This window comes from Anas platyrhynchos, chromosome Z (assembly GCF_047663525.1).
Source record: "Anas platyrhynchos isolate ZD024472 breed Pekin duck chromosome Z, IASCAAS_PekinDuck_T2T, whole genome shotgun sequence".
Classification (NCBI taxonomy): domain Eukaryota; kingdom Metazoa; phylum Chordata; class Aves; order Anseriformes; family Anatidae; genus Anas; species Anas platyrhynchos.
Window position 1 is genome coordinate 70,236,786 of NC_092621.1, and position 21,722 is coordinate 70,258,507.

The following is a 21,722-nucleotide window of genomic DNA, read 5'->3' on the forward strand; positions in this document are numbered from 1 at the left end:
GCTTTCTGCAAAAGCAGCCTGGGCAGATTCATTCTACCTGTCGGTGCACCAGAGCCCTGCGGCTCTCAGCCCACTCAGCCCGCACACAAGAAGAAAGAGAAATTGTGAGAAGAGCGCAGCTCCTCTGCCTTGGCAGGGACTGTGATTATTCAATGGCACACTCAGAGGGATGACAATCTCAGTGCAGCAGATCTGGACCAGGACAGAATGTTCTGCTTTCAGAAAACTTTCCCGAAGCCAGTGTGTTCTTGCAGGTGAGTATGCCTAGGAGGTACTCAGCACAAAGGATGTGCTGAGCACGGTCTGACCCAGGCAAGCTGCCATTGTGGAGACAGTGCCGTCTCATTCTGAAGTGCTCTCAGTTGTGTTTAGCATTCTTATCCCAGGAAAGCTGTGACACAGATAGCAGCGAAAATAAAGCTCTTCATGGAATGGGTCAAGGTCAAACAATTGCACCTCAACTACGGTGCAAGGGGTGAGGTGAGAAGAATGCTGTTTCTGGGGTGGTAGATACCACTGAAGCTACAAGAGGGTACACCGCAGCTCCATCAGGGTAAATGAGAACCACAAAATTAAAAAAAGGGGATGATCACAGTTACTTATGCAGAAGAAAGTCACATGCATTTCAATACAAACCATGCAGGCTCTCACTAGCCTTCTCCTTCAGCTCTCGGACTACCTGCAGGCGACTCTTATGGCGAAGAAATGCTGTTTTCTGAGAATCTAGGAACATCAGCTGACTTTTCTGGGCTGCTCAATAACAAAAAAAGATCAGATCCAAGGTAAGAACATGAACATTTGTACAAGGGAGTCAGAAGAGCATTCTTACACAAGAAGCTTGAAGAAACACAGTCCTTCAAGCACCTTGGAAGTCAGGTGTAAAGCACCCAAAAGGACTCAAGCAGAAGGAAATTCAAAGCTAGTAGTACAAGAGCACACCAAACTTAAATGCAGCTGGGTGCAGAAAGAACCAACTGGCTAGACAAGCATCTCTGGAACAGGAGTCTGTTTCAAATACAGGAAGAGAAGAAAGTTCTGTGAACGCATCTCTTTACATTAATTAGGTTCAAGCTAAACAAAAATATTGCTGAACTCACATAGCCTATTGCCCATAGCATGAGAACAAAGAACATCTGACAGCTATCAAACATCTTCCGGGGCTGAAGAGAGAATACTGGTATCAAATAATATTTTCAAAAGAGCTTCTTTAACAAACAGCAGTTTTCATAGCCCATAAATCTGCCACCACACATTTGTGTGCTGGAACAAGGGCTGTTTTCCTTGTTCATAGACATGTAAACACCTACTCCTTTGCAGTCTGTGACTGTGAAGTCTGAAAAAGCTCAAAAGCTTAACTAAACTGAAAAGAGCCTATGGCAACTGCAGAGCTTCAAACATTCAGTAGAATGCTGCCAAATGCAGCTAACTGGCCAACATCAGCTGGGCAGAATCAAAGCATCCTTCCATACAGCTTCCAGTACGAGCGTGCTATGGCTTCCCACAGGCCCAGAGAAGACCTCCTTCCACCTCCACAGCACAGCAAAGTTTCAGGTTTGTGCACAGATTTACCTTCCAGGACGGCAGGTTTGAAGTTGGTCTCCAAGATATCCAGCCTATCATACTTGTGAATCTGAATCAGGAAAAGGAAACAAGATATTATTTGGAGATCTAACCTGGACTCCATCCCTGTTCTTGCACTCTTAAAAAAAATAGTTATATCCACTTCTTGCTATCCAGACAGTATTTCTGTTTCTTGAGATTTGAAATTCCTTACCAGTCTTAAAGCTTCTTCCCACAAAGCCCCTTCTAGAAGGAGGAGAACAGCCTCTTCATAGTCCTGGAAAGACAGAGCACCTGCTGCTACTGATGCTAGTAGTACGCATTTGGGTAGCACCTACATGATGCGTGCTTCTACTCAGCAACATCAGTCACAAGAATAGTACAAGGTACTGTGCCCAGTACCTTGGAGTGCTGACACAAACAAAAAGCTCTCATTAAAAGTAAACAAAACAAAACAAACACACACAACAAAAGCCCCTTTTGAAGGGAAAGTCCCTCTGGAACTCATACTTCTTTATTCCAGCACTCATACTTCAGCTTTCTGAACCTTTTCATACCAAAGCAGAAGTAACTTCATGAGTAGAAAACCTGGGGACACAGCATTCATCTACTCCGATTGCTGCATCACCCAGACCTTCTCTGCCATTCCGAAAGGAACTCATGGCACAGACTGTCCTGTAGTCAGCCCATACGGAGTCACATGCAGCCCAGGAGAACAGAGAAAATAAAAGATGGAGTGTATCTTGGACAGAGGATATTGCTGGGGCACAGACAGGAGAGGCACATTACCTGAGCGTACTGCTCCAGGAGCATGGCTGCCTCCGCATGCCTTCTCTGTTCAACCAGTTTTCCTATGAGAAAAGGTGGAGTTCAGCTTTTCAGGAGCAGCTGGATTTTCGACTACAAAACAATAAAGTACAGGAACATCCCACTCACTGTAGCACCTTCTACCTGCTCAGACACTTATTTAATCTGCATGATAAAAAGAAGGGCTGCCTGATGTCGAGAATTCATTAACCTGTATCATCATCAGTCAGTTGCTTGTGAAATTGATGATTCTTGTCTCTCATAGGCACTTGAAGAACCTCTCCCCTACAGTTTTAGACAGAAATTGTGAAGAGTCCCCTAAGTGGAGGAAGGCAGGATGTAAACAGGAAATCTCTCTTGAAAGCTTCAGTGTATCACAGTCTCAGTATCTGCTGGGAGAATTATGTCTGTTGCTCTCTGTGGTATAACCAGGAAGCATCAAACCTATGGGATTCAGGACTTATGGTCTCTTAAAACTTAGGACCAGCTTTAGCACTGGCTTTTCTGCTAGGGTATAAGTGAGAAAATGATACACAGGGCCAAGAAAAAAAAAAAAGGAAGAAATTACCTAAGCAAATTGCATTGAAGACAGCTTATCTGTGCTCATCCTGCTAAACTACAGTTGTAATTTAAGAGGGGCACTAGAAAAAGCGTTAAAGGCAAGTCATGAAGGATCCAAACTGCATTAAGTGATAGAAAAAGAAAATACTGGAATATAAGACTACTCCCAGAAGCCATTCCCACTGTTTAAGGGGTTCTTCATAAACTCTGCCTCTGAGTACAGCAAAACCCAGGATTATGCTCCATTTTCTTGCTGAAATACGTGCCAGGCTCACGACACATCTCATGCATGAAGCCTCATGTTTCTTAGTGAGCACAAACTCTTAAGACAACCCATCTTTTTTTTCAGCAGTAGGACCACACGTAGCTTTATGTGTACCTGCCTGTCCTGACCGCTAGCAGGCATTACGGAGAAAACATGAAGATGGAGCACCAAATTCTGCAACAGCCTTTACAGTCTGTGACTAGGCAATATCTGTGTGAACGACATCTGAAGGACTCAGTCACGTCAGATGCTTTAAAAAATCTCCATTCCCTGAGGTTAACCAAGGAAACAATCTGGAACAGCAGTTAAGCAACAGGTTGCAAGGAAAATGCAAGAACCAGTCAGCCCCGGGTAGCCAAGGCCACAACTAGCTCAGCAACTCTGGGGTGCCAACCAGCTCAGCCCCAGCATCTTTTGGTTCCTGTGAGAAACAAAGGTGACGTGCAATCACACAAACCCATGGGAATTACAGTCCTTTAAGAAAAACACTGAAGAGCAAAGTTTTCTCTGATTTTAATGAAAAATCAGAACAAACGAGAAATAAAAGCAGCCAGTTTTGGTCTGTTCACCTCCACCCTCTCAAAGCCTACCTGCCATGCTCTGTGCCAGTCTGGACAGCTTATCCGTTGTGTAACCAAGCCGTGAAGCCATGCACAGGGCTTGCTGCCAGCTGCCACTGCTCAGAAATGCATCGAGTGCTTTTGCAAAGATGCCAGCCCGAGCAAATATCAGTGCAGCCTGTTCATAAAGCTGTTTCTGAATCAAATACTCCCCATATGCATCGCTGATATCCTGCAAGACAGGGACAAAAGAGAAGTAAGAAATCAGCTGTGGAGTCAGCAGCAGTCCTACACTAGTGAGAATTAAATGGACATCATCCCCTGAGGAACCTCCAAGCACAATATTCTACCTCATTTCAAACTTTTTATCAGCTGAAGGGTTTTGATCAGCGCGCAGACTTTTCATACAGTACTAAAGTAAGAGACATAAGGAAATACCTAACTTCTGAAGCTGGGTAACCTACAAACTGCAGGAAATCAGCCCCTTCTTCCCTACTCCAACCAGTAATTTTTATTAGGTCTCCCTGAACCATGTCACCCTAGGAGTCAAAGACTGGGGCAAGGGAGGGTGCAGGCCCTCAAACTCTGTAGGCACAGGCTGTTCAAAATCAATACGTGCAGCTTCTCCAGACTATTCAAAGCTCACAATCTATATCAAGAAGGGGATGATATATTTGACTGGAGTAATACAGAAAGAAGAAAAGACTCCATATTAAGCCAGAAATAAATCTCTCTTGAGAGAGACCTTTCTACGTTTACTTTGCTGCAGAAAGACAAGTTTCTGCATCGCCCTTCTTACTTCTTCACCAACTTCTTTTACAAAGGCTTGTTTGTTGTGTACTTAAAAAAAAAATCTAAATTAAATGCATTCATTTACATTTGACAATAGCCTTGGGCAAGCTACAGTTCTTCAGTATTGAAATCTACAAGGGACCCTACATACTAGAAAAGGGCACACCTAAGAGTGCCTCAAGCTCTCTAACGCTCTCCAGAATACTTTACAGACAACAAAATGTCCCCATGCAACCTGCAAGTGCTACACAGAAAACCTATATCACAAACATCAAGATGAGTACACCACAAGACAGCGCAGCAGAAACCAAACTCCCAGGTGCTCTCTTGGACATGAGATCAAAGAAGTAACAGCCACTCTTTCAATGACCAGACCTAGCAGGCTCAGTGCTAAGAGTAATTCCAGGTATGTTGGAGAAAGGTCTCAGACAACACAGGAGGAGCAACGCCCTACGAAACCTGAATGCAAGTGACTGTTGTCTCACTCCTGCCCTCACTCAAGGTGTGGGGGATATGCAAACAACTATGTGAGAGAATTAAAAACCTGCATGCTACACATGCTTACACACCTTGTACTCCTGAGTGCTGGAGGCGTACAGCTTCAAGGCTTCACAATACAGATTCTGATCTTTCACCAAGTTCAGAAACTCAGAAAAGTGTTCAGGACCTGCAGAGATATTTTATTTTTTGTAGCAACAAAAGAGAAAGTACATGACTCTCACGGACCCCCGCCAGTCTGGGTTCATTTTATTAAGAAGCAACAAGAGGTGCTTTAGTGCAAAGTCGTAAGTGCACCTACTCTATCACTCTAAACCCAAGGGATTCACTTTCTTAAGGTTTGCTTCACTTTTGCCAGCAGAGTTAACAGGGGAAAAGTCAACAGCAACTGGAAGAAAACAAAGGCTTATGCTTCACGATCACAGGACAGTAAACACACGCCCACCTTTCTCCCTGCACCAAGCTATGGAGAAAAAGTTAGCCAAGCATTACCGGGAGAGAAGATGACCTTGTGAAATTCTCCTTCTTCAGCTATTTCCCCCCAAAGATTCTTTAAAACAAAAATGTTCTACTACAGAATTTCTTAGAGATGCTGCATGTGCAGGACACCTACCACATTTGCTGAGGTGTCCAAGAGCTTTTGCATATCTCTTCAAATGTTTGTCTATGGTGTACCGCTGATAATTGGTCTCCATCTTCTGGAGAGTATTTAAGAAGGGTAAGTATTCTTTTGGGTCCTGTGAAGAATAATAAAAACAGCAGCTTAGTTAGTCTGATAAGATTCACCCCCCATCTTCAACAGCTGACAGCCTCAAATTTTAAACTATAACACACTAAAGAAAATTTCTCATTAAAATGTAAGCCATCCTGGAGAATCAATTCTGCGTATGTACTCTTGCCTGGTAACTTAAATTACCAGGCTCACCCACAAACTTCAGCAGTATCCAGATACTATTGATACTGAAAAGTCCCACGTATTTGATATGCATCACACCGAATATTGTTTACTATTAGCTATTATCATATGTAAATTTGCCTTTATACAGCTGCCTGGTATCTTCCACACCAGAAGTCATGGAAATCACATTCCTGTGTTTTAAGCCCGTTAACACAAAGAGGATGTTTTAATTGACAGGCAACAGGCTCTGCTGTAACACCAGGAAACTCTATGAAGATCCTGACGGGGATTTTCATTGAGACTTCAAGTTACAGATGCTGGAAGATACACACTATTGTTGTAGCCACCACCAACTAAGCAAAAACTGAAAGAGTACAGAACTAGAATGCAGCCACAATGCTGTAGACAACAGTCCTCCCCTACTCTGCAGTGCTGCTCTAGAACAGACCTGTATCATTCTGAGCACAAACAAGTTCCCTAAATTGTGCTCAGAAAGTACTAATAGATGCAGAGGCATGCCATGTTCCTCGCATCACCCCAAACACACAGAGGACCTGAGCAACTGGAATCCTGCCTGTGCAGAGAACCACGACTAATAAAACATGTGGGCTGACTCACAAACTACAAGGAACCTTTGGGAAAGAAAAACTGTTCACTGAAACTATAAACCAAGACCTTTTGAGACTTTTCTGCCACCATGATGACTAAATCAAAGTCATATGTGCCCAGGGAGTAATCATACAATTCATTGACATCCACAAGGAAAAGCAGGTATTTTAGTGCTTCCTCTGCACTCACGGCTGTGACATTTGGAGAAATGCTCTCTGTAATGAAAGAAACACAACATCAGTCACATCATTAGCAGTGGAACACTGGTCTGAGGGATGGATGCAGTATCTAGCACAACCTTAAACACCACATAAAGACCACTAAACTGATGGCTCACTCCACCTTGCAGGAGGGGTTACTTGGCTGTTTGCAGAATCTTTCCCACACAGCTTCAAAAAACATCCCAAGCACAGTAATTTATGCAGTGTGCTATGGTGACAAGTCAGAAGTATCAGCACAGAATAAAAGCACAGTCTAACAGTTTGAGGCACCAGGACCTAGAACAGAAACCTCCTACTCCATGCTGGGAGAAACTCGGTTCTGAGCTGAAAGACAAAACAGCTCCAGTTCTTGCCTGTCTGCTGACATACCTAGACAAAGAATGAGCAAAGGGTAAGCACAAAACTTAAGAAGGGTAAGTACAAAACTACTCGTCTTAGCTGACAAACTGCTGTTCTATTAACAGCAGTTTCAAGTTTCATAGTTAGTTTCAGGAACATTTCTTTTTTCTGACAACCTCCACGAACAGCCACCTTAAAATAATTTTCAGGGTAAACCATGCTAACAATGAAAGCTTCAAACTCCACATATTTTCAACTCTTGTGTTCCTGATACAACACCTCGAAGATCATGAACCTTCTGGAGAGCAATTTCCAGTTCTGGAGGATTTTTCTTTACATGTGCTGTCAGTATTGATAGGCAGTATCTAAAAAAACAGAAGCAGTAGATGAAAAAATGAGACAACACTTTCTTTAAAGAAAAGACCATCTTTAAAGGTCCCTTCCAACCCAAACCATTCTACAGTTCTGTGAAAGAAAAAAACTACTCAAGCTTTTTCAATGAAAACAGAGAACAAGAGGAGAACCAAATATACCAAAGAGGTTTAGTTTTTTTTTTTTAATTTAAATTAGACTAGATTAAATTAAATTAATTTTTTTTTTTTAATTTAAATTAAATTTTCCCAAACGTATTGCAAGACTGGAGGTGTGTTTTGAGTAGAATGAGCTTTCTTGCTATGCCAGCCAGTATGAATGGAGAGGTAACACCCATCAAAAAGCTCAGATTGCTGGGTGTAATTTTCCAGATTAAATTTGGCTTTTTTATTTTTTTTAAATAAAAATGAAAGCTTTCTAGGAGGTTATTTCCACTTTCATATTATTCACATGTACTATTTCAAAACAGGTTTCCCGTGTAAGGAAATGCTTTGATTACCAACACAGTTTGCTGTAAAGTGTCTTAGTTTTTAAGGTACAGCAACAACCCACTGTTGGCTGCTGCTGTATCCACTGTTTCACACATGAGTTGCCCAGGATTTAACACTGCTTCACCAACCACTGATATTATCCTATTTTCCCACCCTTTAATTTTTGCCTAGTCTTGATTCATCCAAGGAGGATGGTGACAAAAAGGTAACCATTCAGAAATACAGCTGAAGATTTACAAAAATAATTCAGTCTCAGACAGAACAGCTGAGGTTTTTCTGAAATGCCATCTGCTCCATAAAGCCAGCACTTCCCTGGGATGACAATCTTGCTCATCTCCCTCCATCCCCCATGTCACACAGTGTTCCTAAATTGTGTGTTTTTCAAACCCTTGTAGGCGTCCTGCGTCTATTTCTTTAATACTTCAGGGAAAAGATATTTTGCTATCTCTGGAATTATTAGATGCTGTGCTTTTCAGAAGAGTATCCTCAGCAGATAGAAGGTACGGCGATACAGGCTTTGCAGAGCACAGGTTCACCTCAGGGGATCCAAAGCAAAATAACTGACATTAAGGACAGCTTCGCTTTTCTGCTAGTGATTTAACAGAAATCTCTCTAGTAGTTCCTTCACCATAAGCAAATGCTCACTTTTCAGGGTCAATACGCTCCATGGCAACTCTCATCATATCACATACGAGGTTTACTTTCTTCTGATTGAGATGCTGACGTGGTTGAGCATTACTGCTACCATTCGGAGTCGGGTACATGCTCTTTGTGAAATCTTCCTCTCTAAATAAAAAGACACAAATACCAGCCTGGTCCATCACATAGTTCAGTACAAAGACAGTAACATTAAAACACAGAAATGTACGCAGAAACAAAATAGCTCATATGTCATTCAGTGCAGACAAACAATCTGCCACACTACCAGAAAGCTCTCTAACATCTCTTATCCATCCCAATTGATTCTTAGCCAAATGAGGTACTGAAAAAAACCGAGAACTGGTCAGAGCTGCTGTAGTAACAAAAAACTTTGAAGGTAATATTTTCAAGATACAGCTGCATTCTACTAAATCCACTGTGGAGGCATTGAGCAAAGAACACTTCTGAAAATTACGTAATTTGATTTTACTTCTAGACAAAGATTTAAGGTCAGGTCAAAACTGAAAATAAACACAGAGAAGACGAGTGTTAGCTCTAGTTCCCAAACAAATTACTTCAGCAAGCCTGAGAACTCTTGAAGCTTCCAGTGCTTTAAAACCTCTTTGTCACTCAACCTCAGAAAGAAACCAGGATGTCTGATTTGGGAATCTAAACAAGTATCTTGGCTTCAGACAAACAGGGCTGTCATGCCTTTCTTTATAGGGGTACAAAACCTTTTCTGTCAACATTTGTCCTTCTACAGAAAGCCAGCAGACAAGTCAAAGCAGGCAGATGGTGTCCTAACAATCCCTTAGTGGAGAAATGTAATGATTGCCTCCAAGTTGAAATTCCCCAAAAGATACACTTACTGTCCTTGAAACAACCGAGCTCACTTGAGTTTTTATGACCCAGCACATGAGATTTCTGTTTGAGTCCTTCCACTGAAACTGAACAGCTGCCAATACTTTGTCAAAACAATCCACCACCAATTACATGCATACTTCCATTTGCAGAATTATACTCACTTCAGTTCTGTGAAAAACAAGTTGATATGGTTCACAGAATCTATTTGCTTGATAAAGGTTTCTACGTTTTCCAGAAATACCTGAAATGAACAAGAGTATTACTACTGTTATTCTGACAAGTACAGGAACTACAGGAGCAAGTTCAAAGACCTTCTTTGAATGTACAAGATGAAGGAATCTAACCAGACTAGATGGATATGGAAAAGGACACAACAGAACTGAGCATACTTGCCTTGGGATTGTGGTCATAGAGAAGATTGAGGTTGATCCTCAGCTTCCTCATACACTGAAATGCTTCCCTGAACATAAGCCTGGGGGAATGAGTCAAGAGGGATAGTTTACATATTGGATAGGTATAGTATCCACAAACAGATGCAGCTCACTAGAGGTAACTACAGACCCAGCTGGAGGGGAACAACAGCCTAGGCAACAAGCCACGTAGACTGCCTTCCAGAAAAACCGTGCGAGGTCAATCCTCTACACTGCCAGCCTCTGCAGTTGAGCGGACCAGTAGATCAGGTTGCAGTAGGTCAGGGACAGGCTTTGAGTTTTTATATTCCTCTCTTAGAGAACTACACTTAAGTCTAATGGAACAATTTCTCTTTCAGAGAACTTGAACAGAATTATTTAGCAAATACAACATGAGAAATAGCAAGCAAGTCATGAAGAGATTAAAATGTCTGGAGAACGGAGCAGACCAAGATCTCTCCCACCCACTCAGTCTTAGTACATAAATAAGCACCTCAATGGTGAAATGTGAGTCAGGTAGGACTGCCGAAATTTGGATTTCTAGGTGGTAGACCCAGAAACAGTTTCATTCCTACCTAGAAAGCCAGTTTCTTTGAGTCCAGCCTCCCGTCCTTCTGCAGCACTACGAGAGATGGGCTCTAAACAGCTCAGCATGGGGGAGGGAAGACCAGAATATGCCGGCACCATTTACCTGTCTAGCCACTTTCGAATCTGGGCAAGAACCAGAGCTCGGTGGTGAACAGTCTCCAGATTTCCTCTTGGCATCTATAGCATAAGATCCACATAATTATTTCTTGTAGCTACTTAGCCTACATAGAAGACAAAGTGAGGATAGGCTAACTCTTCTAGGCTTGTCTGCTATTTGCAGTTTTATGTGCTTGTTTGTTCACTTTAAAGAACAGTTTCACTTAACCTGAATCATCTGAAAATTCTCTCAGCTCAGGAACATTCCTTCCTCAGGAGGCTAGACTCCACACAACAGGACAAAACACAGAGCAAACTAATCTAGCTATCAGCTTCTTGCTGCTCTGAAGAGGATGTTAGGCTACAGACCTCCAGAGGTTCATTACAGATGAATCCTTCCACGTCCTGTGAGCCTCTGCTGGTTCTCAAGAACGAGCACAGCACTCCAAAATTTGGACAAATTTGATGCCGAATCTAATGGAGGGTTGCTAGAACATACAGCAAGTACTAAGAGGCGGGTCTGAGATTCACAGGAGAGGCCACAATACGAAACATTAATCTGCCTCAGCCAGTAGGAATTTGAACAACACCCCCAGTTTGGTATGAACACAATTGCCTGTGCTCCAACTAACTCCCAGAGACATGCTCAAAATCACTCCATATCTAGCCTAGAGATTGGAAGTGCTGTGCTGCAGCAGCACAGGAGATCAGCTTTGTAGTGCTGTGTGCATTATTTGCAGATTGATCAGCTACCTACCGAGACATTGCCCTCTACACCCCCACAGCAAACCTCAGCAGACATGTGCAGAGCACTGACCTGTAGCACAACCTTTGTGTCCTGGGGCACAACAGTGACAATACGCGAGCCTCGCTCCACCTTGCGCAGTGTCTCGCTGTTAGGGACTGCAGCACTGCTCAGGCCAGCCTGAAGGGCTGAAGACAGCAGTTATTAGCAGACACACACACACACACACCCCTGCACAGTGCCACCTGGACAGCTTTCCTGTGTAGCTCTGCAAGGGCTCCTACTTCCCCAGCTCAGTCAACAACACATCAATGGTCCTTAATGGCTGCAAGCAGGTCGAGAACCTTTTAGCGCTGAGCAGTGCTGTACAAAGTAGAGGTGTGCCCTCTATACACCGGGAACATAAAGCTTAATGCACCAGAGAGAGGAGCACTGAAAGCTGTAGAGCGCCAATAACCTGTCATCCTGACCCTCATGAGGGCCTCATCTCCCTAATGGACAGAAACTCTTCCTGTTGGGATCCCTTCTCAGCCACATGCCCTTGAATACCAGAGCACCTTTTCTAGTTTTGGACATGCAGGGAAGGAGAGAATGCAGAGATAAGCTGTTGAAAATATGGAAGGAACAGCCATAGGACAAATCCTGCTCCCTGAGAGGAATGTATAATATCCAGAGTTCCCATGCTCCTTCCTCTCTTGCAGATTTTTGCAAGCAGCTCTCTTCCTCTGTCTTGAAGTAGCTGCTTTGAAATAACCCAAATACAGCAGGTTTGGATGTGGAAAAATGGGGACACATCGCAGGTCCAAGACAATGGCCATGGCAGAACTAGCATTTACCTTTCACTGTTAGGTCCTTCAAACAGAAGCACTGACAGGTGTGGGAGTTGGTTGTCACCAACAAAAATTCATTGTATGTTGCAAATGAGGTGATGTTGGAAGCAACCTGTAGAAAAATTACTATGTTTATTGCTGTACAGAGCACAAAAGGAAATCTGCCTTTGGCAGAGGAAAAGGGGACAGAGTAAGTGGAAAATGCTTTGGTACCTCAGTGTCATTAACAAAAAAACGGCATCGATCAGTGAGGCCCAAGATCACCTCCTGTAAATGAAAAGGATGACAAGTGTAAGGAATCAGTGTCTCAATCTCCAGTGTTTCACCACAGTGACTGGTAATGGATTCAAGTGCTTTACAACTGAGTATCAACTACCTCATGTGAATGATCTAGAAAAGCTGGATAGGAAGTCAGGCAATCTCTATTCCAGGAGGGCTTACCTAAGTGTCTTTAAATACTTCTGGATGGAAAACTAGCTTGGTTTACCTTGTCACAGAAACATAACAAAAGCAGAAGCCACACCAGACCATTTCGTTTATTTTATTTAGCAGCTTTAGGTGCAAAATAACAGGGGATAGACACTAGTACAGAGGAGAAGAGCTTAAAGCAACTCCATACCGCACTCACCTGGATACCCACTGAAGGAAAGAAACCCTGAAAATAGCAGCAAAATAGCTATTCATTCCTTAAGCTGTTGTTGGCGATGGTTTCTTGTGATAGGTACAGGAAACACTGCTAGCAGTAGATCTGCAGTAACTCAGAGCAGATGTATTTGCTAAAAGGATAGCTTCAGATAAAACAGAGCAAAATGCTGTTTTCACAGAGAGCACAGCAGTGACTGATGAAAATCTTAGAATTGAAATTTCTTGCTTTTCAATTAGATTATTCATGAAATTAACAGGAAGGGGAGATTGGATGTTACCTACAAGCCATCAGAAACACTCTAGAAGACAAGGAAAGATGTGCTGTCAGATCTGCATAGGGCCTTACATAGAACCCAGTTAAGTATCACTGGAACCTGGGCAGAAAATTATGGTGCACGTTTGACACAGAGAACAAGTAAGTTAGGAGTTCAAACTGCTCACAGTCTTACTTACTTCACCACCGATCCTCGTAAGAGCAGTCTGCACACAAAGCTGGGGGAACTGGACAGCACAGCCACTGCTACTCTGCCAGGGCTCAAGGACTGGAGGAGAAGCCTCTGAAGAGCAAAGAAGATCAGACTGTTTTCCAGCCTAAGATTCAGACATTACAGCCACATAATATAAATCCCAAGAAACCACAGCTGCAATTATCTGACATTATCTGACATGGAGAGGAGGAATATTAAAATGTAAGTCCAGCACATGGCAAAATAGAAGGTGGTAACTTCTAGAGGCTCAGAAGCAACTTTATTCCACTACAGAACAAGAAGCACCAAGGATGTGGCATTCAGTCACCACTTCTGAAGCCTCTAAACCTGTCATCTTTTCAAATGACAAAGTCAGAGCTATCATTCTCAATAACATTAACTGCTTTCAGTTGAAAATCACTAATTTTAATCAATTTGTGGGGCTAGAAGGAGCATGAAATGCAGCACTAACCGCTATCAAGGGTCACCCATGTTCCTGCAAGTCAAATCATCATTAAATGTTTTAAGATTTTATTTATTTTTTTAAAAACAACTATACCTCAGGCCAGGGGGCCTTAAAAGGGTCCAGCTTACCCCAGAGGTACTTCAGGATCCGTCCATCGGCCAGCTGTAGAGCTACAGTTTTGGTCACTGGGCTGCAGCACAGGCTTATCACTTCTCCATCTACAGGCACAGACAACCTGGAGCAAGGTACAGAAAACACAGAGCATCAGTCATGGCGGATACATTTAAAACGCCAATCCTCCATTTCCTGGAGCCAGAGTGGAGGGTGTAGATCTCCAGCCCGGACCCATATCTTTGTCATGTAAATCCTTATATCCTTCACACTTACATGAGCTGACACTGGTAAAAAAAAAAAAGAGCACCAACAACTTGTGTCAATTAGTGTTTGCCTCGCTGTGCTAGTCACTGTCTGCACACTTACAGCACTCTGCAAAACCCACACTTCTTTTGTTCTAATCTACAGTTCACATGCAAATTACCCTGCCTTTGCCTTGTAAGTGCTGCAGAAAGTGACTCTCAGGATCTCTCTGTGAAGCAGATTTTTGTAGCCCACTTGGCTTCCTTTCATGCTGACTGCACAAAGACCAGCAGTTAGTTGGAGGAGGAAGACAGGAATAACAACGGCTACCAGTCCTCTCTGGACTTTAGTAATGTGGACAAAGGGTAGAACTGAGAAACTTGCTCCAAGGGCCTGGACTTCAGAGAAGGTAATAGAGATATCCTGCACTGACACAGGCATGCTGGCATACTACGTCTTGTTAGGCTGGGCGTAGGCATTAGGACTACATGCAGGCAGCTTCATGAGCTGTTTTGTTCTCCTGCAGGAAGACAGCCAAATCCCCCAAGGCCAGTCCCCCAACAGCCTCCAGGATGCACGAGAGAATTCCTTCTAAGCCCCAAGGCACTCTCAGACCTCACCCACAATTGCAATCTCTTGTACCGTAAATTCAGGTGCTCTTCTTCAGCTCCAGTCACATGAGGTGCTGCAGTCAGGTGGTGAAGGACAGACTGAGAAGCATGCTGATCCTGACTGACCACCAGGAAGCTGTCATCTGGCAGCCAGGTCAGGCATCGGAGCCCAAGAGGATGCATCATCTCATCAGCGCTGCTGCCCAAATCAACCCTATCATGAAATAAGAAAGACTGTGAAGAAAATAGAACTCGATTTTAGTTTTCGCATCAAAAACCACACTGCAGAAAGCCAAGATCCTCCTAGGCACAGCCTGGCTGTAGAGACACACAGCATGGCTAGGAATTCACTCTGCAGTTGCACTAGTTCTGTATTACCTGTATGTTTTATCCAGGTGTGGCGTTTCCACATTGGCTTTAAATCCATTTCCACCCACAGCTCCTAACCTGATAGCGGGGTCCTTCACTGTCCTCTGTCCTAACAAACACAGAACAAAATAGAGTTCAGACATTCTGCCAACAGAGTCCCTTCCATTTTCATCCTTATAAAAAAAAACATAGATGCTACAGAAAGTGATTATGAAAATATAAAATATACCACCCCTACATGTACAACTGGCACATCCTCCTCCTTATTAACATTCACCCTGAGGAACAGAACTACCTTGTAATGTCACAAAGCATAACTGAGAGGCTGCGGCAATGGTCTGTTGTCCAGCAGCACACTGAGTATTACCCTGTTCATCGGAGTGCTTCGGGAAGTGCTGGGCAGCTCAGACAGACCCTGTACAGCTAATGACAGACTGATTCCAAGTGTCAGGGACAGGGCTTCTGTTAAAAAACAATAGTGAAACATACTCTCACCATATCTGTATACAGTGATCTTGTTATCAGCATCCAGGACAGCCATGTCTCCACTATGTTTAGGATCTGTGTGAAATGTGACCTGATTAACTGCTTGTTTGAGCTGAAGCTCATAGGTACACATGGGTGGAGGCACCACAGCATGCTGGAATGCTGTGACAAGCACTTTATCTGTGGAAGAAAGCAGAAAGAAACCAAGATGTAACAGGTTTCAAATGTCAGAAAGGCTCTTATTAGGTTCTTTACTGAAAGCAGGAGTCTTACCTCCATCTATGACAGCCACATTTGCCACGTGCTGGCTGTTCTGCCCCATCCCATGGTCTGTGGTCCAGTGCCAGTCATAGTAGAGGTACTGCCAGCCCTGGCAGAGCACATGCAGCCTATATGGGACCACTGGGTCCCACAGCAGTGACACCAGCTTATTTTTTTCCATGTTGCCAAAATGCAGACTTTGCTTCAAGTACCAGTGATAGTTCCCTGTGGTCCATAGCTGAACTATAGATAAAAAAAAAATAAAATAAGGTTACCAGAGATTACTACTTGAAACCCATCTCAAACCCTCCCCACTGCTTTTCTGCAGGTGATTTAACAGTTTCACCCTCCAGACCATGGGCTCTGTCATACAACACCCAGCACAAGAAAATTTTAACCCCTGATTTTGATCAAAGGAGTCGATCTTAGAATTCCTCTATCTCCCCTCTCTGAGAAGGGAAGGGATCACACCCTAAGCATTCCATGTAATACCACCTTCAGATACAGCAACCTGGGAGATGCTTTGAGCTCAAGCTAGCTAGCGTTTCCTCCTGACCTGCAGAAGGATCTCAAAGCTGTAGATAAGCCATCCCAAAGTCTCCTCTCCTGCAGAGGGATATCCATTGCTGACCACATTCACAGGCAAGTGTAAAATCCAGAGCTTCACAGAGCACTCTCACCGTAACTGCTTGGGTTGGAGTTTTCAGTCTTCAGCTCTTCCAGCCATATAGCCAGGACCGTGGAATCTGCATTCCAAAGCAGTTCATTAACCTGCAGAAACAAAAGATGGCTCTTACTGGATACTGCTGCCTCTGCCAAGACTAGGTATATTTCAGATCAGTTTTCAAGACCATGAGTTACTCCTTATGTTCAACAAGGTAAGGTACATGCCTTAATGTACTAACACAGTACTTGCATATTGCAAAGCTCCTGACAGCTGGAGCAAAACACCCTGAAGCAGAACCCATCACAGTGGCTGTACACAGCTGAAGAGGTTATACACGAATGGGACAGCAGAACTCTCTTTGTTGACCTTGGCACTGAGAAATGGTCTGCCAAAAGACCTCTCAGCATCCAAAGGCAGAAGTTGAAACAACGCCTTAGTAGCAGATTTTCACTTACATTATTTGGGACAATGTGAGTTATTTCACCTCACTCCTGGATGAGCTGGCATCCTAAATGGCATTTCTGAAGCATTTGCCTAATATCAAGTATAAAGAGGCCAGCAGTACCCTAGGGGTACAACACCCCAGTTTTGCTCTGTACTGAAAGCTGCAGAAGGCATTGTATCTTGACTGTTCTCTCTTCCACTAGGACCAGCACTAAGTGCAAAGTCAAAAACTTCCTCTTAGAATCTGGATAGAGATCTCGTCTTCCTCTCCACTACAGTCTAATGAAAGAAGCCCAGACCCAGCACTCACTTTGACCTGCCCTTTCTGGAACGGGAGGGTGAACTCCCCATGAAGAAGTCCATTCTTCTCCAAGAAAACCACATCATGTCTGTTGGGTTTTTCTTGCGTGGATGCTATCAAGTTTCCAGAGGGCCTTAAAAAAAAAACAAAAAACAGTGGTTGCTCACACAATCACTGACTGTCATTTTAAACACCAATCATCTCCCCTCTCTCCAGAGAGGAAGCTTTCACATGAGAAATGAAGAAAAGGGCAGTAGGAGATCTGTCTTCCTCAGCACTGTTCAGACGAAGTCATAGGTGCAGCACAAATGTTTCACAGGGTCCCTAACATCCTCAGGTGAGCAGGTAAGTGTCAGCACAGGCAAAGGCACCTGTAATATTCCTTTTCACACAGTTAAATCCCAAACCACCTGATACTGAGACAGCGCAGAGAATCTATCCCTTCTTCCCACATGTAATGCAAGTTTTTCAGGTCTTATGGGGCTACCCTTCCACATGATGGATCAGAAGATGGCCTTCTTCAAGTTTTGAGAAAAATAAACATGGGAGGATGAAATTAATGCTAAGCAAAAAGCAGTGGCTAGGGAATAAAACCAAGCACTCTGCAGCCCTTACACAGGTTCATTGCTACTCACTTCCAGGCCAGTGCTTGTTCTAATCCCGAGATGGGCTCACTTGTTGACTGCAGCACAAGCTCCCTGTTCCACACCCGGACCTTTCGAGCACCTAGAAGTTGAGAAGGCAGGGAGAAAGAGGTGTAAGAAAATACCGGGAAGAGAATCTTAATTTTCATGAGGGTGGGAGAGCAAATTCGGATGTTCGTGAATAGAAAGGATATTGCTTTTGTACACCTTATGGGTAACAACAGCACATCAAAACTTCTGTCTCAGGAAGTTCTTTCATAGTAATTGAGTGACTCTACTCAAATATGTAGGAATTTCAGTTCAAAATAGCTCAGTGGTAGCTGTTTTGCTCTTCAGCAAAACATTTAAATTGTCTTGTATTATTCAAAATCTTCCTGATCCGAAGTACTAAGGGTCAAAACCCAAACTAGTGGAAAAATAGGTCTTTGGTACAGTTCAATATACTGGCCAAACACATTTAAACTGCTCAGGAATATCAATCATGGAAGACAATTACAAAACCCGGAGAAAAGCATTATCAATACATAAAGGCTGCAAGGCCAAATTCTTACTATGAGGGACTGTGGGTACTGCAACACCCAGACACATGCACTTGGTATTAGGAACCTGAAAGAGATTGCTTAGAGCTCAAGCAGTGGCTTAGAGATGGTGAAAAAACAGTTCACTTAGTAACTACTCAGTAGTAAACTCTTCAGACCTCTCACTGGACTGAAAACCAAACTGAGAGAAAGCATTCAAAAGACCACATTTACAAAATGTCTTTCTGAACCCTTGAATCAAAATAGAGGAAGGAGCAATTAATTAGCTCAAATCCCCAGTTTTAAGTGGCCAAAGTGACCACGGACATTAGCCAGTTCTTGCCTTTCTTAATTCCACTTAAGAAGCCTTTTAAACAAGTTGGTATTTCAGTGGAATTTGGTACCATACCTGTCTCTGGACAGACAGCACTCACGGCAACAAACTGCCCATCTCCTCTCCATGTCACCCGAGGCCTGCTGTCATCCCAGGTTGAAGTAGGTGATACTTCCTGAAGTCGTACAAAAGAAAGTTGCATCAATGCTTAAGAAGGAAACTGCTGGCTTTATCTAAGCAGACTGCATTGCTAAGACAGCTCTTTCAAGAAGCTCAGCATGAAACCAACCCATTAAACAATCGTGAGACTGAAGTTTAGAATTCACTACTCAGAATGTTATTTTAGGAAATGCTAGAATTAAAACTGTCTGTCAATTCAACCTGTTCCTCCTGTATGTCCATATGACCATCTATTCTATGATCACACGATACGCTTCCCTTTCACCTCAGTCTCTCCTTACAGACCAGCTGTGCCCAAGCTGGACATGCTGCAAGGGTGAGTCAAGGTTTGTTCACAACCACTACTTAAGAGTCAACATCCCCTGGAAGGAGGGAAAGGCATGCTGCCACACTGTATGGCACACAAAAGTTGGGATGAGAAGTAGCATTTTTCAAGGCAAAGAGGTTCTTCACAAAACAAAACAGGAAAAAAAAATCTCAACAGAATACATATAAAAAAGGCAGCTGTTCAGAGGTTTAACTTGGCCAAACTAGGCATATTTTTCTAGATACAGCCAAACATTATCCTGGTCCATCCTTCCTAATAGTAAAGCTATTGCAGGACACATTTCATCTCTTTTAGTGGTAGCCTACCATATTTCAGCAGGACTGTTTTAATCTGGGCCACACATTTTCCCATAAGTTTTCATTTTCAATTGGAGTTTATTAGCTACCTGAATTTTCATTAAAAAAAAAAAAAAGATGTAAATGAAGAAGAGTCAAACAACGGAACAAAGACCTAAAACTTACAGGCACAGAGAGAATCACCTCACGTGACTGGTGGCAGTCAGTAGCCCAAGTCCTTAAACTCTTGCCTTCGTGGAGCAAGCTGAACTACATGCTACAGCTTTCGGATATATAAATATTTTGATACAGAGAACACATTCAGTAACATCTGTCATGCTGATTCAAGGGTGGCTTTACATCAGCAAGCCCTAGCACTTACAAATCTTGCTTTGAGCTCCATATGAACCAGCCTTAAGTACTTCCAGCTGCTGGCCTGATATAGGAAGAGGATAAAAATGCTGAATCCCAAATAACAGAAACAATCAGGAAGAGACTACGAAGACAGCTACCTGGAAAGGCAGTGTCAAACTAGCAGAGCTGAAACAACAGAAACTTTCTTTATACATATCTTCCCTCTGGGGAGTATGGACCTAATGTAAGAAAAATAACCTAATACCGTTTGCTTGCGATGTGCTGCCTGTTTTCCCTCTGATCCATGGAATTGCGTCTCCTTTTTACCCCAGCCAAGAGCAACAAACTTTCCTGAGGAAGAAATAATCATTGTAGTAGAAGATTTACAGAGTTATGTTGCACATTGTGGTTAACAACTACAGCATCACGCCACATACTCCATCTATCCAAGTTTAATTCTAAAAAAATTGGAGGAAATTGACATAACCCAGAAAGTTTTCCAGTACAAGAAGCTTGTTTGAATTTCCTCTGACAAATACAATATTGGTATTCCCTTCCAGCTGCCCAGAAGAACTAAAGTCCAAAATGTTTCCTAGGGTCTAGTAAGCGCTCCATTTCTTTATACGTGCTTACAACACACCAACAAAAACAGCCCAAGAAACTTTATTTCATGTACCTCTTACCTTCTCCAAACTCATTTTGGTGGATTTGCTTTTCAGCAATTGGCTCAAAATCTCTTGTCATCATGATGAGAGTTTGCTGACCTGCAGGTTAGGTATCAAATACAGCGTTAGTACTGAGATCTCCAGCAGATCAAAATGTTTTCCTCTATTATCCTACTATTTTGTAATGGACTTGAGTATAAGAGTATTTCTAATGGTAGCACAATACAAAAGAGAATGCATCCTTCGAAGCAGAAAATCTCAAACTGGAACAGAAGGACACCTTAAAGTCTCTCTCTTCAGAAACATAATTCCTGAACTAGCCTTAAAGATTTCTTTCCACTTTTGAAGTAAGCACTTGGCACTTCATCAACATTTTTACTCAAGGTGTGAAGGTGACTGACAGTAGTCAGTGTAGATTTATGGAGGGGAAATCATATCAGACCTATCTGATTGCTTTTCACAGTGAAATAATGGTTTGTGGATATTTGGAGAGACCAGTGGTTGTTATCTTGACTCCGAGGAGGCTTTTGACACCGTCTGCCATACATCACAGACAAACTCATGGAAGACAGGATGGATCAATGAACAGTGAATGTGGACTGAGAACTGGCTGAACAGACAAGTCCTAAGTTTGTTAGTGGTGAAAAATCCAGCTTGAGTCTGGTCACAAGTGATACTTCACCACCAGTGGACCTAGAGCCAATGCTGGTTAACATCTTCATAAGTGACCTGGATGACAGGACCCTCAGTGTGTTTGCAGATGACACAAAACTGGGAGAAGAGGCAGGTACAGCAGAGTGTTGTGCTTCCATCTAGAGGACCTTGTTATGTGGAAGAGACAGGCTGACAGACACCTCTTGAAGCTTAACATGGACAAAAGCCAAGTCCCACACCTGGGAAGTGATAATCTCAGGCAGTAGGACAGACCTGGGGGACAACAAGCTGGAAAGCATCTTGGCAGAAAGTGCCCTGTGTGTCCTGAGGCATGCACATGAACTGGCAATATGCCTCTGCTGCACAGGATGCCAACAACAGCATGAGCTGCACTGGAAGCAGTGCCGTAACTCAATGGCAGCGATCCTTTTTACTTTTTATTTTTTTACTGTGTGGGTGGTCAAAGACTGGAACATACCACCCACAGTGGCTGTAGGGTCTTCATCCTTAGACATATTCAAAACCTGACTGAGAACAGTTCCCAGAAACAT

At 43.1% G+C, this 21,722-nt stretch overlaps 1 protein-coding gene across 3 annotated transcripts in view; it reads right to left on the bottom strand.

The window, feature by feature from the left end:
* The window catches only part of ELP1 (elongator acetyltransferase complex subunit 1), a 29,155-nt gene that overhangs the window by 3,869 nt on the left and 3,564 nt on the right, over positions 1 to 21,722 (bottom strand). For 2 of the 3 annotated variants that reach the window (XM_038170954.2, XM_038170956.2), the window contains 29 exons: positions 20,536 to 20,616; positions 20,118 to 20,203; positions 18,791 to 18,890; positions 17,855 to 17,945; positions 17,229 to 17,352; positions 16,488 to 16,578; positions 15,820 to 16,050; positions 15,556 to 15,726; positions 15,070 to 15,169; positions 14,723 to 14,905; positions 13,852 to 13,958; positions 13,244 to 13,347; positions 12,774 to 12,800; positions 12,359 to 12,412; positions 12,152 to 12,257; positions 11,388 to 11,503; positions 10,578 to 10,651; positions 9,870 to 9,948; positions 9,638 to 9,717; positions 8,619 to 8,759; positions 7,390 to 7,475; positions 6,617 to 6,765; positions 5,657 to 5,780; positions 5,115 to 5,212; positions 3,784 to 3,985; positions 2,350 to 2,411; positions 1,775 to 1,837; positions 1,570 to 1,630; positions 637 to 750 (listed from right to left, as the gene is read on the bottom strand). In XM_038170954.2, coding sequence (XP_038026882.1) covers positions 637 to 750; positions 1,570 to 1,630; positions 1,775 to 1,837; positions 2,350 to 2,411; positions 3,784 to 3,985; positions 5,115 to 5,212; positions 5,657 to 5,780; positions 6,617 to 6,765; positions 7,390 to 7,475; positions 8,619 to 8,759; positions 9,638 to 9,717; positions 9,870 to 9,948; positions 10,578 to 10,651; positions 11,388 to 11,503; positions 12,152 to 12,257; positions 12,359 to 12,412; positions 12,774 to 12,800; positions 13,244 to 13,347; positions 13,852 to 13,958; positions 14,723 to 14,905; positions 15,070 to 15,169; positions 15,556 to 15,726; positions 15,820 to 16,050; positions 16,488 to 16,578; positions 17,229 to 17,352; positions 17,855 to 17,945; positions 18,791 to 18,890; positions 20,118 to 20,203; positions 20,536 to 20,616 — 3,105 coding nt within the window. The remainder of the gene's footprint in view (positions 1 to 636; positions 751 to 1,569; positions 1,631 to 1,774; positions 1,838 to 2,349; positions 2,412 to 3,783; positions 3,986 to 5,114; positions 5,213 to 5,656; positions 5,781 to 6,616; positions 6,766 to 7,389; positions 7,476 to 8,618; positions 8,760 to 9,637; positions 9,718 to 9,869; positions 9,949 to 10,577; positions 10,652 to 11,387; positions 11,504 to 12,151; positions 12,258 to 12,358; positions 12,413 to 12,773; positions 12,801 to 13,243; positions 13,348 to 13,851; positions 13,959 to 14,722; positions 14,906 to 15,069; positions 15,170 to 15,555; positions 15,727 to 15,819; positions 16,051 to 16,487; positions 16,579 to 17,228; positions 17,353 to 17,854; positions 17,946 to 18,790; positions 18,891 to 20,117; positions 20,204 to 20,535; positions 20,617 to 21,722) is intronic. The other variant, XM_038170955.2, reaches the window with a different exon arrangement.